The sequence below is a fragment of the Musa acuminata genome, chromosome BXJ2-1, assembly GCF_036884655.1.
Source record: "Musa acuminata AAA Group cultivar baxijiao chromosome BXJ2-1, Cavendish_Baxijiao_AAA, whole genome shotgun sequence".
In the NCBI taxonomy this organism is placed as follows: domain Eukaryota; kingdom Viridiplantae; phylum Streptophyta; class Magnoliopsida; order Zingiberales; family Musaceae; genus Musa; species Musa acuminata.
This window is the reverse complement of record NC_088338.1, coordinates 11,378,537-11,396,288: the sequence shown is the minus strand read 5'-3', so window position 1 is coordinate 11,396,288 and position 17,752 is coordinate 11,378,537. Positions and strand designations below refer to the sequence as shown.

Here is a 17,752-nt window from a genome sequence, read left to right as displayed (position 1 = left end):
GGAAATATAACCCTGTCAAATAGATTTAATATGCAAAAAAGGAAAGGAAAAAAAAATGATTCAAGATGAACAGTAAATTCAAATTTAAATTTAAACGATGAATATAATTCGAAAAATTTTAAGCTCGAGATGAAAAATTGGTGATCTGAGTAAAACATGCCTGACAACAGCCTAGCATCATAACAAACGGATTCCACAATTGACACATCTTAAGTGCCTACATCTCCAATGAACTCATCAGGGCCAAAAGCTGAGAGAAACACAAAAGAGAGGCGTTGATTCATGTTGAATGTGCTTACTTATTCCCTTAGTGAGTGTGCTACTTAAATAGTGAGTGTGCCACTTATTCCCGCTATCATAATCCACAACACCACTCCCTCAAACGGAGGGATGGGATATTTGGTGAGGGCGGATGCAAATTCATTTTGTAACACGTTGAATTAGCTGCAGAATATAGTAACACATTTATATACAAATGAAGAGACTCACGTATGGCTCGGCCGCCTTTTACTGGTGTCTGTCCTCATTCTCTTTACAGGCTTAGCCCATTGTACATCTCCTATGCTATGCAGCCCAGAGTTCCCATCATCAAGCTGCTGCATCTCGCGATGCCGCCAGCTCAATGGATGTTTTGCCTGTTGAGCCGGACGTGAATCTCGCTGCGATGGAAAGCTGGAACTTCTGTTCATGGTGGGAGATGGCGCAGAGCCCCCACATCCTGAGCTGGGTGGAGATATGGGGCCCATACGACCAAGGTTGGATGGCGATGCGAGGCCTAATCTGTGCTTGACAGCAGATTTTTCTCTTTCTTTTCTCTTCTTCTTGCAGATGACCAGATCACCAGGATGCGTCAGTAATTGTGAACATTCAGGTGTCTGCTCTTTCCAACCTCCAGAAACCAACCTGGACTCCTTCCGGTGCTTGGAAGAAGTTGACTTGGTTGTCCCTTCGCCATCCACAGGAGTAACCCCATGGGGTAAGGCCTTATCAGGAAAGGACATGGTCTCCAACTTACTTGTTGGAGTTTGTTGCTTAATTTTGCTCGAGGAAGCTGGTTTTGGGGATTTTGTCATCACAGCTCCTCTGGGACTAGAGAAGGTCACTGCATTCCTGGCTTCTCGAAAATCTGAATCTGGAAAAGCAATCTTCATGATCTCGAAGAACAGACCTTGGAGCTTCTCTGCTTCACACTTCACCTGCGTTAGAAGAAGAAAACAATCAACAATCTATACACACTGCTTCATGATTATCAACTTTGAATTGGTTTTTTAGGCAGTTTCAACAAGTAGTTTTTGCTGTATCTACTGTAAAAGTATACAGACATCAAGTTATCACTTACATACTGATTTGACATCAGAAATAAAAATAATCAACTTGCATCCACTTAGCTGTCAACCTTGAAAATGCAACATCATATTTATGTTGAAGGCCATAGAATAGAAAAGAAAGGAAGAGAAAGGAAGAGGGGGATGGAAAACAAGGAACTGGATGGTAATCAATATGCAATCCTGTCAATCAATATGCAACAAACAAAAATTTTCAGAAATGAAAAAAAATTACAGATATATTGACTCCAAAGATGCACAAGAATCTTGGCTATTCTTTAGTCTACATCACTTTTTTTGTGAAATCATTTACTTGATTTCTAATTCCTGATAGATACGGTACATACAATGAAATCTACATTTTTGGATAACAGTCTTTTCATGAACAATAATCAAAGCATGATTCGTTTCTAATTTTCACAGAAAAAACAAAGAGATAAGATAATTCGGGTACAGTTTAACTGAGGGAGAAAATCTTGGAAACATAATGTTAGAAATGTTGCACTTCTAAAAGTATTTCCAAACAACAGAAAAAACAAAGAGATAAGATAATTCGGGTACAGTTTAACTGAGGGAGAAAATCTTGGAAACATAATGTTAGAAATGTTGCACTTCTAAAAGTATTTCCAAACAACAGAAAAAACAGAGATAAGATAATTCGGGTACAGTTTAACTGAGGGAGAAAATCTTGGAAACATAATGTTAGAAATGTTGCACTTCTAAGTTCTAAAAGTATTTCCAAACATGTTTAAATTAGGGTCACAAATAATGTGTATCTCTATTTGCACTTGTTTGGACTAACAAAACATTATTGCATGCGTTCTTCATTGTGACTTGACAACCAAAACATTTATACACTCATCAAAACACAGCTTGGTTTACATACAGTACTTACTAAATCCATCAACTGCCGTTACCACAAGATCCTGCCCAGAGACAATGTCAAATTATTTAATGAATGCAAATATTCAATAACATCTAAAACCATATCTTTAATGTACAACAAAAAAAAAACATAATGCTGTAAACTATAAGTACAGCTTTTGTAAAACAACACTATTCGATGAGCTTTATTATTGACCCTTTCTGTAATTATATGTTTTCAAGCAACAAAAAAAAGCCTTAGACTAAAATAATCATATTGGCCATTAACGAAATAAAAATTATGCTAAAAGTTTTGGCTTCGATTGGGCTAAGTAAAAAATGTCTTTAGCTAAAACAATATTCATCCCATGCACAAGAACCTCCTTCTAGTGACCAAAATAAAGCAAGAGCAAAGGTTCTTTGCAACAAAGCATGCATGTTTTGCATAAGTTTCTGTTGATATAGTCCAAGAAGTACTTTCAACTTAGTAAGAATAATATCAAATTGTACCTCATGAGTATAGTTGCAATGCTGAACTATACTTTTCAGCATCAACTGCACATCTGCTATAAAGTCAGTTACACCATTGTAATCCAAGTTGTCTACCCGCTGTTCAATTATCTGAAGATCTAGTGGGCTACTCCTTGCAGCGAGAGGAATAGCAAGACTCGAATTCCCATTTCTTCTCCACCAATCAGACAATGTTGGCACGATTTGATTACCATCCTTGTGTATTTTCCTCTGCAGCTTGCTAATGACATTCTTGCACTACAAGAAAGTATGATATTTTACGTAAAAATTGAATTGCGCAAAGTATATGCTTTCCCACTGCTGTTACTGCAGATATATAAAATCGACAAATACTGTAATGTTTATTTCCATTGTTCCAATTTATTAACACAAACTAGAAGAGATAAAAGACCAACCACTATGTGATGTCAAATGATATAATATGTTGTCTATGTAATCACTGACCAACAGTTTTAGCTGATTTGCCTATTATGATGATTACAACACACTATGAAACAGATTGCCTGTTTCCACAGAATTATTCTTTCCTAAAAATAATGGTACTTAAATAAAATAAGCAAAATCTCTCTGATAGTCAAATACAAATGGAAGAGATAATTCTTGCATTTCAATTCTTCTAAATTTAATAATTGGTTTTTAAAAAGGGTAACAAACTACTAGTCAAGTCAGTCCATCTGAGAATGCACAAAGCCAATTGTTAAGATATTCTGCTTACAAGTATAATCAGACACTACTTGTGCAATGATCAACTCTAGCATACTACTACAGAGTAAGCAGCAATCCATTGTTATGTTAGATAACTCTACTTCAACTACAAAGCAAGATTTGATATTTATCATATGGCATACAGGTAGTTGTATGCACATCTAAAGATATGAACCATGATAGCCAAGAAACATTACACATCTTTATAGAACTTTATTGACTAGTAATGCCATTTTCAAATCTGTCCCAATCAGGGCAGGTTCGACCAGTTCTGACCAGGGAATTGGGTGTTGGTATATAGATTTCAATACTCGAACAGGAATGTGGTAGCGATAGTATAACTTGTCTCCGCACCTTCCTGTCCATTCTGACTCATGAAAAGACCAACCCCGACAATTTCATAATTAGTAATTTACCCTAATATTTTGCAAATATAACTAATATATGCGTCATAGGCTATTCGCATCAGAGTGGGGAGGAAATAAACCAATACGACAAGGTTTTTTGTGGGCTGGGGATGTTACTGTGTTTATTAATACCAATTGAGGACAGGAGGGATGCGCAAGGTTTTCAAGTCCAGCCTGGGTTGATAAATATCTTGCCTGCCCTGATGCCAACCTTAGTTACAACTGCTGAATAAGAAGGGTTATTTCCTCTAGATGACAAAGGAATAGAACGACTACAAAACAGTTAAAGGATAATAAAAGTGCCTACCTTTCGTTGTGTAATGTCAGACATTTTTGCACCCACAGAGGTTGGGCCGCAAGAGCTATTGGCCCTACTGCTCCAACTTTCCCTAGAATATTCATTTCCATCTTCTGCAGACCCACAAAAGTAACTTAGCCTTCCAGACTTTTGCAGAGGTGAAATTTTTCTTGATGGTACATTATGCCTCTGCTTCAATAGTGAGCTACTTGTGTCATTCTTTCCCAGACCAGCCTCAGCAAATGCTTCAGGATTTTCAGTCCTTGATGGTACACCATAATCATGGTCAACATGCAAGGGCAGCCTTGGAGAGCGCTGGGCAAAAATCCTCTCACTGCTAGATCTTTCATCATTTCTTTCTGCAGCATATTTTGGACGAATCCGCATACTCCGTTTACGCTTTATTTTTGGTTGCAAAACCTGTTCATCCTCTCCATCATCATGGTCATGATGCCAGCTACCTGATTGTTGCAGATCCATGTGGGAATTGCCTGATACTGCAATTTCACCTTCCTCTAGCTCCTCAGACTGTAAGTTCCAGAGAAAAAATAACCAAAAATAATCAAACTTGACTTACGAAAGAACATAAAATATACACATTAACTTATTACAAGTGGGACAATTGTACAACCCACCCATTTTTTTGAAGATAGACATGGTCTGGCATCTAAAGCAGAAAGTGATCCAAACTTTTGTGAAGACAAGGAAGGAGTTTCAGATTGTGGCAATTTACGACTCCCAGAAGATGATCCTGTGGAACCAGCTTCTTCCAATTTATTAACGTTTTGGCTGCCATCCATTGTTCGTGAGAATTCATATCTGCCATTATCACAATCCATTCCCTCAACTACTTGATCCTTGTGGTTTAGTAGCATCATGTCAGCACCATTGGACTCTTCGTCGTCGAACTCTCCAATTTCTCCATCTTCTTCAGATGCATTCCTCTCCTCTGAGTCAATATCTGATTCCTCACCATCTTCGTCATCCTGTTCCTGATAGATTGGATACTTTTGGGCAGTTGGACCCTTGGGGCGGCCCCTCCTTTCAGCTTTACTGGGAGATGACCCAGAAAAATTTGCACTTGGTTCCAGTCCAATATTGACTGATAAGATGTTTTTCGAAGGCTTCTTTGATAAACTAGCAGCAACAGCATCTACCTCTCCAGTACTAGCTCGAAGCCATACTGGGACTTCATTGTGTTTTACCATATCTGCAGTCCAATCAAAATCTTCATCCATTTGATCAAACAACCCAACTTCCTCTTTGCTACGAGCAATCAAACGATTAACTTCTTGTAGAGAAGGAACATTGTGCACATTCTCTTGATATCTCTCTTCATCATGAAGTAGCATCTCCAAAGTCATCCGTCTTTCCTCATGCGTGGTTCTTTGATCAAAACGACCAGCATTTATGACCTCATCGGCCATATCTATCTTATATTGTTGGATGTTGTTACGTATAAGGCTCTCAATTGACCCTATATAGCGATCTTTACCAGCAAGATCATCCTCTGAATCTCCTACGACTCCATTCCTCAATTCATCTTCTTTTTGGTAGCTAGAGGTTTTATCCACAACAGCTTCCATGTATATCACCTTTACCTCTCTCTTCTGTCCAATCCGATGAGCTCTTGCCACTGCCTGCTCTTCATTTTGAGGATTCGGATCTGGGTCATATATCACAACTGTATCTGCAGTCTGGAGATTTAGACCTCTTCCAGCAGCACGAATGCTGAGCAAAAAGATAAAGCAATCAGAGTCAGGATGGTTAAAATCCACAATTGCTGCTTCTCGATCTTCTAGGCTTGTTGTACCATCTATTCGTCTATATATAAGCCTCCGCCATTGCAAATATTCCTCTAATATATCAAGAAGTTTAGTCATGGTACTAAAGAGAAGAACACGATGACCTGCTCTCTGAAGTTTTATGAGAATTCTATCAAGAATCCATAGTTTCCCACATGATCTAACAATAAAGTCCTTGGAATAGTTACTGAAATAAGGATAGTTAAGCAAAGGATGATTGCAGGCTTTCCTCAACTCCATACACTTATTGTTAAGATTCTTGTACATTTTGACCTGGTACAGTGGATTCTTTTGAACTCGGCGCATCTCATCCTCGGGATCTACCCTAATAGTACCAGTAGATTTAATCCAGTCATAAATGGCACCTTGAATAGCTGACATTCGACATCTTAGGACAACAGAGACCTGCAAACATGCATCAAATAAATGTCATGTGACCTTAGGATAGATTTGGATTCACATTGTACTTACCTTTCGAGGAAGTGAACCTTCAACATCCTCAACACGTCTTCTTAGCATGAAAGGTTCCAGAATCCGATGCAGCCGATGGATAATTATCACCTTCTTCTCAGTCTCAAGCCACTCGTCTTCCTGATTATGTGGAGTACCATCTTTCTGAAAGGGCTTTGAGAACCAATCATGAAATGCCCTGCGATTATCAAAAACTTCTGGAAGAAGTAGATTTAAAAGGGACCACAATTCCTTAAGATCGTTCTGCAGAATAAAATTCAACCAGAGTCAGCACAAGTCTAAAGTAAACCTTGTCCAGAATTGTATCCGAATCTCTAAATCTTAATTTCAGAGCAATTTAAATTTTACCAAAAACAACTCAAACTGATCTTCTAGATGCAACAAGAACTGCATGGTTTCTTGGCTTAGTATCATTTAATTCACTATTAATATCCAAAACATTTTTTTTATCTCTTCAGGCGTAATAAACCCTATCTTCTTTTTTTATTAAGTTATCTGCGACTTCAAACCATATTTTTTTCCCCACCATAATTTTAACTCTTTGTCTTTCACACCCTGTTCCATTTATGCTATTTACAACTACATGTATTGCCCTACATGCTTAAATTTGGAAAAGTAAATTAGGGTAGCTCTTGTAGTCCATCACACCACTCTCTCTTGTGCCAGTAGCTTCAAGTTCCAACTAAACAAACAATTCTCATATTAAAATAATTATAGAAGAAAGATTGATTCACTTTATCATTGTTTTTGTTTCTGAAGAATTAAAAAGCATAAACAAACAGCAAGGTTGCAGAATAAAATTTAAATAACTCTTAACATATTTAAGTTGCATGCATGTGAAATACATATATAACACAAAAGCGAAACATGGACATATATGAAGGGAATTAAATGGCAAACCTGTAAAGGGGTACCAGTAAGCAGCAATCTTCTCTGGCAACGATATCTATCAAGATCGCGTGCCAAAACGGATTCCCTATCCTTCATCCTTTGTGCTTCATCAATGATTATGTACTTCCAATCAATTTTTGATAGCTTTGATCGATCATACATAATAAATTCATATGTTGTTACCAGTACATTAAACTTGACAGAACAAACTTCCTGCAAAAAAAACAATTAAAATTTAAGGGCGATGCTACTTGAAGCATGCAAAACATAAGATTGAATAATGTGCAATAATAGAGTTTCTGATTCTTCAATCAGAAATTAACATGGACCCCTTAAAATTGCTTTCCATCTTCAGCTATACAATAATACTATATGAACTATGAAGTACTTCAGAATAATTCTCCAGAAAAAAAAACTTTGGGTCAGCACTGAATGGCGGACCATATGTCAGAGCAGTTTTACTATGGGACCCAAAAGTACACCTTGGCCTTCTTTTCTGAGCAAAAGCAGCAAGATGCCCCTTATGTTATCAACCTATTATTCCTAAAGGTTTCATCACATAGTACAGGTCTAACCCTTCTCTGTATGCTGTGAAATGCAAAGTTATACAGTTACCATGAATATGTGAGCACATATTTCAATAAGGATAAGCTACAACGGATTAGTATATTAGGATTATTAGTTGCAAGGGAGATTAACTTGGTCAAAAATGCAAGAACAATTGAATTGTATTGATATTCAGGTTCCTGCAAGTGCAGCAATTGTATCAATCAAATAATAGGAAGCCCAATGAGCTTTAATCACCCATAAGCATTACAAGGTGCTTGTATACATGAGAACACAGACTAGAAACATTAATCCTTAACAAGGTGCTCCAGTATCAGAACTTTAATTTTGTGAAATAAAATGGATTTTTTGAACTAAACTCTTGTGCAAGTTATCATCGATGCAGTAATTATCAATTAATTATGCCCTTCAGGGCTAGAATCTAGCTAGAATTTGGCACCTGTTAACCATCATTTAAAACAGCTATGTATCAACCGATGAATGCTAGTAAAGAATATATTTTGAAATTTGACCTTTATTTGGTACCAAAGGTGGCTTGAGGCACCACTGATTAGGTGCTTAGTTATATGAGCAAACGAGTCATAAAGCACTATGATATTTTCATCATTATCCTCACTTTTTTCTAAGAGAATAATGCAGAGGAAATCAAGTAATTTCATAGTCATCCTCTCCAACAATTAATTTTAAGTGACATAAGTCTGAGATAAAAAAATGCGGTTGGGGTGTAATCTCAAACATTATTAAATTTTAGGGGGAAAATAAGCATATGAGGGGAAAGAAAATACAATGAAAGAATGAGAACAAGAGGAATAGCAATGTCTATCATGAATTCCAATACTATGACATATCACATCATACCAGTCAGATACAATGCTGATATACCAGTGTTCCAACTGAATCGGTCAACACCAACATACCAGTGTTCCAAGTCATGCCATGCCACATTGGTCAATACATGCTGGTCCAGTACAATGCCAGTATGAATACATGGGAACAGTAAACCTTGACATTGAAAAAATGGCTCATACATGAGCTTGACAAGAAAAGGTTTAAGAGAGAGAACAGGCAGCAGATTCATAACATTTCATAACACAGTTGTATGCACACATGTAAGTTTCCTGATTCTAGTGATGTTTCACATTCACTATTCAAATTAATTTCTTTGATACAGAGAGGACAGTATAAATTATTCTTTAGACAAATAAAATAAATGAACATATTGAAGAATGAATAGAAATCTGAATATTTGATAAATAAAACCAAACCAAACCTTATTCAGATAAAAAATCAGAAAATCTTGTGAACTCTTGTAACTAAAGTAAAGATAATATTTGCCTCTAGAACTCAAACTGGCAAATATATAAACCAAAATTTCATGATCGAGCAAAACATGTTACATTGTGTAACTTCATGGCTTAAGTGCATTCAGCAAAATATGGTGTATTAGATTTCAGGATAAAATTTGTGGCATAGATGGTGTATCACATTTATAATGCTTGTACTTAATATTTGTTAGCTATTTTTCTTCATTTTCATGAGTTGATTTAAACAAGACTCATTTCACAGAAAAATGCATACTTATAAGTAGGAAAGTCCACATGTTGTAATAAAGAGCAGATGCAAGCACCTAACCTGAGAGAAAAGCTTTGATCTTTCATCCTTCCCACCAACATAAAAAATGCATGATATAGAAGGCAGCCAGTTTAACAGCTCACTCTAAAAACAAACAGAAGTATCAAGTCATGCTCTTAAAAGAGTATAAATTACAGACCAGCAAAGAGTGGAACAAATAAATACCTTCCAATTTACTAAAACAGCATTTGGTACTATAATTAAATGTGGACCATAGTTAGTTTTGAATTCCATCAGGTAAGCAATCAATGCCATTACCTGTTGAGATTGCAAACCATCACAAAAAAATAAATCACGATATCACCAGAGTAAATGTTAAGTTTTACACTTTCAGTTCAAGAAAGGCCACCTGGACTGTCTTGCCAAGACCCATCTCATCCGCTAATATTCCGTTCAACTTGTTGTTGTACAAGGAAAGCATCCACTGTAGTCCAACCTGAAAAGCAAAGAAAAAGGATAACAATGATTTGCTTGAAAACCTATATCTATATATAAAATTGTGCAAGAAGTTTTAACCTACAAGCTGATAGTCTCTTAATGTCCCAGCTCGCAACATTGAAGGTTGCCTTATGACTCTTTCGGTCACAGCATGAGCCAAATTATAATACCTAACAATTACAATCCTGATTCAGCAGCAAAAAGAAGCAATTCAACAGGCACAATAAGAAGAAATAAAAAAGGGATGGAAATATGGTCATGTTATACAGAAGCATTAAGGAGAAAACAAACACAATTGTATGACAAAGCTTATTAACAGCAGATATATGACCAAAAACAACAGATTTATGAAAAACTTACTTGTTAGCAGAACTCTCCTTTAGAGCATTCATTTCAGAAAACCTATTCCTTATCATTACCTCCTCTCCTGCACATGCTGCTGCTGCTCTTACTTCTTCTGTTGAAAGACCCTGTCAATAACACAATTGTGCAATGCTTTAGCGATGGATGACAAAGCAGGGCATATAAAAATCTGGTATGTCGTACCTGAGCTCGTGCAGCAGCGGCTGCAACATTTGCTGCCTCTTCAACCTCTTGATGGCTCTTTGAAGCTGTAATTTTTCCCCCAAGCTTGTGAAGGTACTCTTCTGTCTGGGACACAAAGGAAGAAAGAACAGCATAACGCTGAGATGCATCTCCTGAGATGTTTGTCTGCTGCTCCAGTAACATTTCACGATATCTATCCATATCATTGTTCTTCAATGCCTCCATTCTTTTATTTCTGTCCTCATCCTTCCTCTTTGAAAACTCCTTTAACATCCTCTCATGATATTTTGCTATTCCTCTGTTTCGTGTAGTACGAGCATCACGAATGGCCCAATGAGCCTCTAAGAGCTTCTTACGCCACTGAAAAGTAGATTTCAATTGTTTCTCTCTGGATGCCTTTTGCAGCTGCTGAACTTGCCTTATTAGCTCCAATCGCTGCTGTTCACATTGCCTAACAAACTTGCGGTATGGTCTATCAGGCATTGCCATTATCTCCTGCTGTTGGCGTTCAACTTCATCCCTGAGACGAGCCTGAAAATCCAGAAGCTTAGTTTTTCTCTCTTCAATTTGCAACCTTATCACAAGATCCGGCTTAATTCTTTTCCTATCTAAATTAATCGCAAGTAACCTACTAATCTTCTTCAATTTCTCAGCCCTTTTCTTGTCAAGAACAATCTTACCTTCCTCGAACAGCAAATCTTTCACATCATAAGCCAATGTCAAATTAGTAGAGTTATTTGTAGTTGATGATCCCAAGGAATCATGTTTCCTTGTAAATGATGGGAAATCAAAAAGTGGACCATGGTACTTTCTTGAAACACCATCTCTGGGAGGTGCTGTGCTACTTGTTGAGGCAGGCTTTTTCAATTGCCCAGGAACCGGTACTGCACCATCCACTGGTACGGCCTTTACCTTATCAGTGGACAAATTTTGACTTCCTCTTTCAACCTCTTGCTCAGATTTAACAGTAGTATTGCTTTCTTCTAACTTGCCAATAGATCCCAAGCATACAGATCCCTTTTCTAAACTTGTTGCACCTTGCATTTGACTGGCAAGTGCAGCTTTCTCTTCTCCAGTAATGGATTCCTCCTTCAGATGAATCCGTCCTTTATTCACAGGAGCAGACTGTTCTGCTTGATCATTAGACTCCACACATCTCTTATGCTCATTATCATTGCTCTTGGCAATCCTCATCAAATCCTGGTTAACAGTTCCAGACTGAACAGGCCAGTGTTGTGGCTGAGAATCAACTGGGGGATCTGAAATTGCTTGAAGAACTTCAGGTGGCAGACTTCTTTCACCACGCTGCACACAAAAAAAATTTTGTATGAGTTAAAGTCTGAAAAGACAGACAAGTTCATCTTATTATATTATACAAAATCTTATACCAACGAACACAATTCCAGCGTAAATGCAAACCTCAGAAGAAAAAAACAAAAAAAAGCAAAGGCACAAATGTGTTTTGAGATTTTTTGCATATTGTCAACCGTCTAAAAGCTAAGATCTGAGCTTTTAGAACATAAAGCTGCTGCTTTAGCTTCAGAAGACCCAAAAAAAAACAAGGAAGCAAATGTGTTTTGAGATTTTTTGCATACCTTCAACCGTCTAAAAGCTAAGATCTGAGCTTTTAGAACATAAAGCTGCTGCTTTGTAAATCCAACATGATGGTTTGGTGTCTGAGCAAATCCACTTTCAGTTGGAATTTGACAACCCACAGTACTATTTCCAGGAACTGTAGGTAATATATTGGACCGATTTATCTTCTGCAAGGGCCTCAAATTCTGCATTTGCTGCAGTTCATTCCCCATAAAAGCATTCTTTGCATTAGACTTATCTACCGGCTGGTTCATGCTACCACATGAATTTGGTAAATGGTTAACTAACCCACAACTGCTAGTTATAATTGTGGGTCTGACAACTCTCTCATTCTGGTTGATCCTGCTATAATCAGCAACCTGCTGCTGCATTTGCAAAGTATTGGTGTTCAAGCCTGTGGTATCCCCGCCATTGGAGATTGAAGTAGATGGGACTGTTTGATGACATTTTATGGAGCCACGCTGGCCAGACAAATCACTTGTAGAGTTCCCATGTGCTGAATTTTCACTGCCAACTGGTGATGGCATTACCAGTTGCTTTGAAGATGGCAAACAAGATTTCTGTGCAGTTGTGTTAGATTCAGTTGGCTTCTGCATAACAGACATTCTATTCGACTGCCAGAAGGGCAGAACTTGAGCAATCAAATTTAAATTAGCAGGAACAGATAGATCAATATTATGTTCCTTTGCCCATGCCTGCATCGCTTGCACCTGTGCCATCTCCAACTGATTGCTTGCAAGATTCTGCAGACTAGACTGAGATTGCAGCAACTGCAATGGCTGCATCGGTCTTACCATGTTAGCAGAAGCTAGCTGCCCATCTGCTAGGAAAGGTTTTTGATCAATTCTTTGATCAGTGCTAGTACAACCTGGCTCCATCTGCTTCTCGGCATGTGTGAACTGTTCTGCTGGTCTATTAAGCATAGGCATTTGGGACTTATTAACTGCCTGAAGTGACATAAGTTCTTGCATCTTTAATCTGTTCATAAAAATGTCTTGATCCCTTCCAGATGAGCCGACCATATTCATTTTACCTTGCTGCTGCACTACTGAGTTCCCATGAGCCTTTTGCTGAGCAGCTTGCAAAGCAAATTGAAAGTAAGCTTGATGAATTGAGTTCTGCATTTGCTGTCCTACATCCTGCCCTTTATTTTTGCTTTCCTCGCGAAGCTGAAGGGCACCAGGTTGTTGAGGTATGTTACTATACTTATTAGGCAACTGAGACGGATGTACAGCACCAGAAGATATTGGAAAACCAGTTCCGCCTGTGACTCCATATGTACCACCAGACTGATAGCTAAGAAGGGATTGATCAACTTCAGCTTTCCTGCGCTGCTGCTGATTCTGTTGTTGCTCCTGTTGTTGTAATGCCTACATCAGATATACTATTACTCGATTATTGGAAGAATAGACAATAAGACAACGATGGAATATAATTAAAACCATAAGCAAAAAAACCTCACAAATAGAACACAACAATCCAAAATTTTCAAACAACTGTGTCATATTCCTCGTGTGCATATAATGTACACGCAAATAGCACATGCTTTAGCAAGTTGCAAAATCAAGAATAGCCAGCTTTCAAAAGCTTATACGGTAATAAAGTGTGATGCTATTTCTACCTCAATACCCAAATGACCAATGTTGATTGCACAAGCATAAGAAGCACAAAAAAATGGTCTCCCGGTAGCATCATCTGAGTACTCTGTAAAGGCTGATTAGGGCTCCAGTAAACTACTCTGTACACTCATAAGACCACATAAACCTTGCATAAAAAACCAAGTCCAGAAAATCTGATACACACGGCGATGGCTCAAAAATCAGGTAGCCAAATTATGGTCAACAACCGATAGAAAAATTCAAACAACCAAGTCTCGAAGAACGTTGTCAGATAAAATCGTGAATCAACTCGAAAAACCAATGAGAAAGAAGAAGAAATGATCCGAACTCTTACACTTCTAACCCAACACCAGAGAACGAAGATTGATCTACGAAGGGCTACAGAAATTGACAAAAAAGATACTGGTAGATAAAGGATAAAACAGGATTCCAGTACAACACATGAAAACAAAATGTGACCCTTAATATTAGTAACAAGATGGACAAAGAAGCCAAAACATCAAACCCAAAAGCAAAAAAAAAAAAGAACAAATGAAAACCAGAAACTACGATAAGCTACCGCCCCGGAAAGCATCCAGATAAAACCATCAAAGACCCAGATACAGGGGAAGAAGGAAAATACGATCCAACGCTGCCAACCTGGAGATCGACTGTCAACCTGGCAGCGATCGAGTTACGACTGGCTCAGACAGTAAGTTCGATGACCCAATGGGAAGAATGCATAGTATCAGCATCCAACAAGGAGCGTGCAACGAGAGGAAACACATGATTCAGCGAATCTGGGCCGCAGAATCTGAGTGGTAATCCTCCGAAAACCCCCGGACCTCGAATTAAAGAACCCCAAGTGTGTCCCCACTTTTCCCCAAATATGGAAACAAACATGGACGACCATCTTTTTCTCAGATCCCCACGCAACGGCCGCAACCGTCATGCCCGTCACAGTACGAATATGAAACGAAAACGGTGCACAATCTACCCACTCACCTGCCTATAAGCCTGCTGCTGCTGCTGGATTGATTCGAAGCCCAGATGGTTCGGGGCGGAGACCGCGGAGGAGGAGGAAGAAGGCGACGCGGCGGATGACGGCGTGGCCGCCGGGTTCCGGCCGTTCCCGGATTGCATGCCCAAGGCACCCCCGTCAAAGGCGCGATCTTTAGGGTCTCCAGACCCCTCGATCTCGGGAGATCGGAAGCCCCCCAGAAGCTTCAATGCTAGTACCACCTCTAACCTCCGATCACGACCCTAACCCAGCAATGCCGAAACCAATTTTACGCAACCGGCGACCTTTACCCAAAGGTAAGGGTTACGGAGACGCGAGATCGTAGATCGAGCGGCGAATCTTGCGCCGGAATACGGCGATCTCGCCGGAGTGCCGGTAATTTCCCTCGGAAATGAAAACCCTCGATGCTGTGCGACGGTCAAACCCTAACGCTAGAAGACCCCGCTCTCTCTCTCCCCCCCCCGCCCTGTTGTTCTTTTTCTTTAGTTTCCTTTAATGGTTTTTTTTTTCCTTTTTTTTATTTTCCCACGAGCCCTTTCGAGCCGTTCATTGGTTTATCGAACCCGGGTTGGTTCATCTAACCAGGGTTAAGCGACACGATCGTGGGGCAAATAGCCCTTTGCCTGTTTTCTAATTACGGACGATGCCCCCGGTTTTATAAATACGATGAAACCGCTTAGCTCGTCCTTTAGTGCGTGAATTTTCAAATATACCCTTAGTCTATATGTATTATTGAGAAACAAGAACATTTATAAGGGTAAACACGTCATAAACTCTAGCCGATATGTCTTAGTGGTTTTGACCGGTTTGACCAAGCGGTTTGCCGAGTGGGGCCCTGCATGCCGTTTAACCTTAACGGCGTCTGGTCCCGGCGCCGCAAGACACTCTTTTCCGGTGGGCCCCGCTGACCTTCCCTCCCCGTTTCCCCTTCCGCATTCCATTCTCAAAATGACATGGAAACCACAGCTGTAATCCACCACGTGCCCCTCTTTAGCTCCGCCGAGAAAAGGAATCGCGTCAGGAGTCCTCAAACGCGGGGCATCGATTCAGCGAACGCGAGGTGGCCACCTAACCGAAGGATGCACAGACTTCTCACAGACGTCATCGTAGCCTCGGTCGATTGGACAACGTCCGTGTTTGATGTTTGCATCATGATAGCTTGGGGGAGCAAATCGTTGGGCGTGCTGTCATCGACCAGCAAAGGCTTAGCTAAACTCTCATCATATTTTTAAATATATAAAAATAAATTTTAATTTGCAAAAAAATACATAAGTAATTTGATTCCCAAAAAAAAAATATTTACTCTCTTTTGGCAGGGGCTAATAGCCAATCACCATACGGGAATTGAGGGATTATATCTGCTTAATTTATCTGTAATTAAGGGAAAATTTGTGCCCAGCATAACTTAAGAATAACAACAGTGGGACAAAATTGTAGTGCGACTAATTAATTGGGAAATTAATTATATATAATTTAATTGTAGTTCAACTATTTAATATCAAAGAACTAAAATATTGTATCTTTTTTGGCGATGCTTTCTATGAATATTGGAATTGCTATATTAACTAAAAAAGGGATTGAAAGTGGGCCTCAAGTGCGATCAATAATCACATTTCCAAGTCAAAAGACAGATCAGAAAAAAAAAATACTTTTTTGGTGGCCGTTCCTAGAAATAAAACAAAGGAGGTATTTTCCAATCTCAATCATTCCTCGATTTGCTCTAGGCCAAGCCCTTTTTAATTTTCCTAATAAATAAGAGTTTTTATATCTATCCTTTGATGTTTTGGAAATAGCAAACTGCCCCCCTCCAAATTTAGTATAGCATATACTTCCCTTCCAAATTTAAATCGATTTTCCTAAAAAAAAACACTCATATTTTAATTATTTCCTAAGAGGTGAGTCTCTTTTACTTTTTTCCTAAATAATATTTTTAATTTATAAAATAATCAAAACATCCCTTAAAATTTTTCCTATCAAATTTTTTCACCTTTTTTTTTTTCAACTATCGTAGTGTTTTCATTTGATTCGTTTATAATGTTTTTCAATAATATTTATAATATTTTTATTAATATATTAAAAAATACTATAAATATTATTAAAAATATTGTAAGTGACATCATATCGTGTCTCTTAGGTTGCTTTTGTTTGACCATTATAATATTATTTTTTAAAATATATAATTAATTTGATTGAGGTGAAGAGTCTATTTAGATCATTTATAATTTTTTTAAGTAGGTTTTATAATTTTTTTATTATGGTAACCAAAACATTGTAATAGATAGAATTATTTTGAAGGGTAGCTTGGGTATTTTTCAAATTAGGTGTATTGTATGAGAAAAAGTAAAATGCACGATATGGATTGAAAAATATCCCAAATATAGGTATTTTTAGAAAAATCGCCCATATTCAAATATTTAAATGGTGATCTTTTTCTTTTTTTTTAGATAACTTTCATGTTTTTATTTTTTTCTCCAATAGCGCCCCTATTTTTTATAATTCTAAAAATAAACTTTCCTTCCCTTACCCACCATCGTCTCCACTGTACCGTTTAACACCCATGCTTTCCCATAGATGTTGTTCGAAATATATTTCTCTAGATCTACAAATGCATCATCTCTGATACGAAGAAAAAAACGATACCAATCTATAATAAGAACTAGACTCATTTTCTTCTATTTTTTTGTCCTTCTTATGATCATTATAAGAGATAAAATATGGACTAAAAGAGATTAAGAATAGATCTCACATCGTATATAGTCCTTAGGAGTTCTTATTTATTTATAAGTGAAGAGAATATGATTTATGATGAGTAATTAGGAGAGTCTTTCTCATCAAAGTTATATCCGAAGAAATACTATCATAATTAAAATTTATTTCTATTGACTAATAACTATAATTATAATATAATCAAATCTATAATATATCTTACATAATTAAATACGAACATATAATCTAATATTCTCCCATGTGGGCCAAAAAATGAAAAGATATAAAAAATTTAAAATCAAAATAAATAAAATAAAAGTTTATCTAAAAATAGTTTTACCGATTGGATTT

General features: G+C 37.8%; 1 protein-coding gene across 4 annotated transcripts; it reads right to left on the bottom strand.

Moving 5' to 3' along the window:
- Window positions 1-258: 258 nt before the first annotated feature.
- On the bottom strand, window positions 259-15,160 carry LOC135598921 (ATP-dependent helicase BRM-like). Of its 4 annotated transcripts, none has more exons than XM_065093409.1 (14): window positions 14,680-15,160; window positions 12,076-13,446; window positions 10,481-11,785; window positions 10,295-10,404; window positions 10,017-10,119; window positions 9,846-9,932; window positions 9,662-9,754; window positions 9,497-9,580; window positions 7,307-7,510; window positions 6,407-6,649; window positions 4,766-6,340; window positions 4,140-4,658; window positions 2,700-2,957; window positions 259-1,196 (listed from the first exon to the last, which is right to left on the bottom strand). In XM_065093409.1, the coding sequence occupies exons 1-14, from the start codon at window positions 14,815-14,817 to the stop codon at window positions 486-488; spliced, it is 6,801 nt and encodes a 2,266-aa protein (XP_064949481.1). In that variant the 5' UTR covers window positions 14,818-15,160; the 3' UTR covers window positions 259-485. The 4 variants fall into 4 exon arrangements, with proteins under 4 accessions (XP_064949481.1, XP_064949482.1, XP_064949483.1 ...); XM_065093410.1 differs by having other exon boundaries at window positions 10,017-10,104; XM_065093411.1 differs by having other exon boundaries at window positions 12,076-13,431.
- Window positions 15,161-17,752: the final 2,592 nt, after the last annotated feature.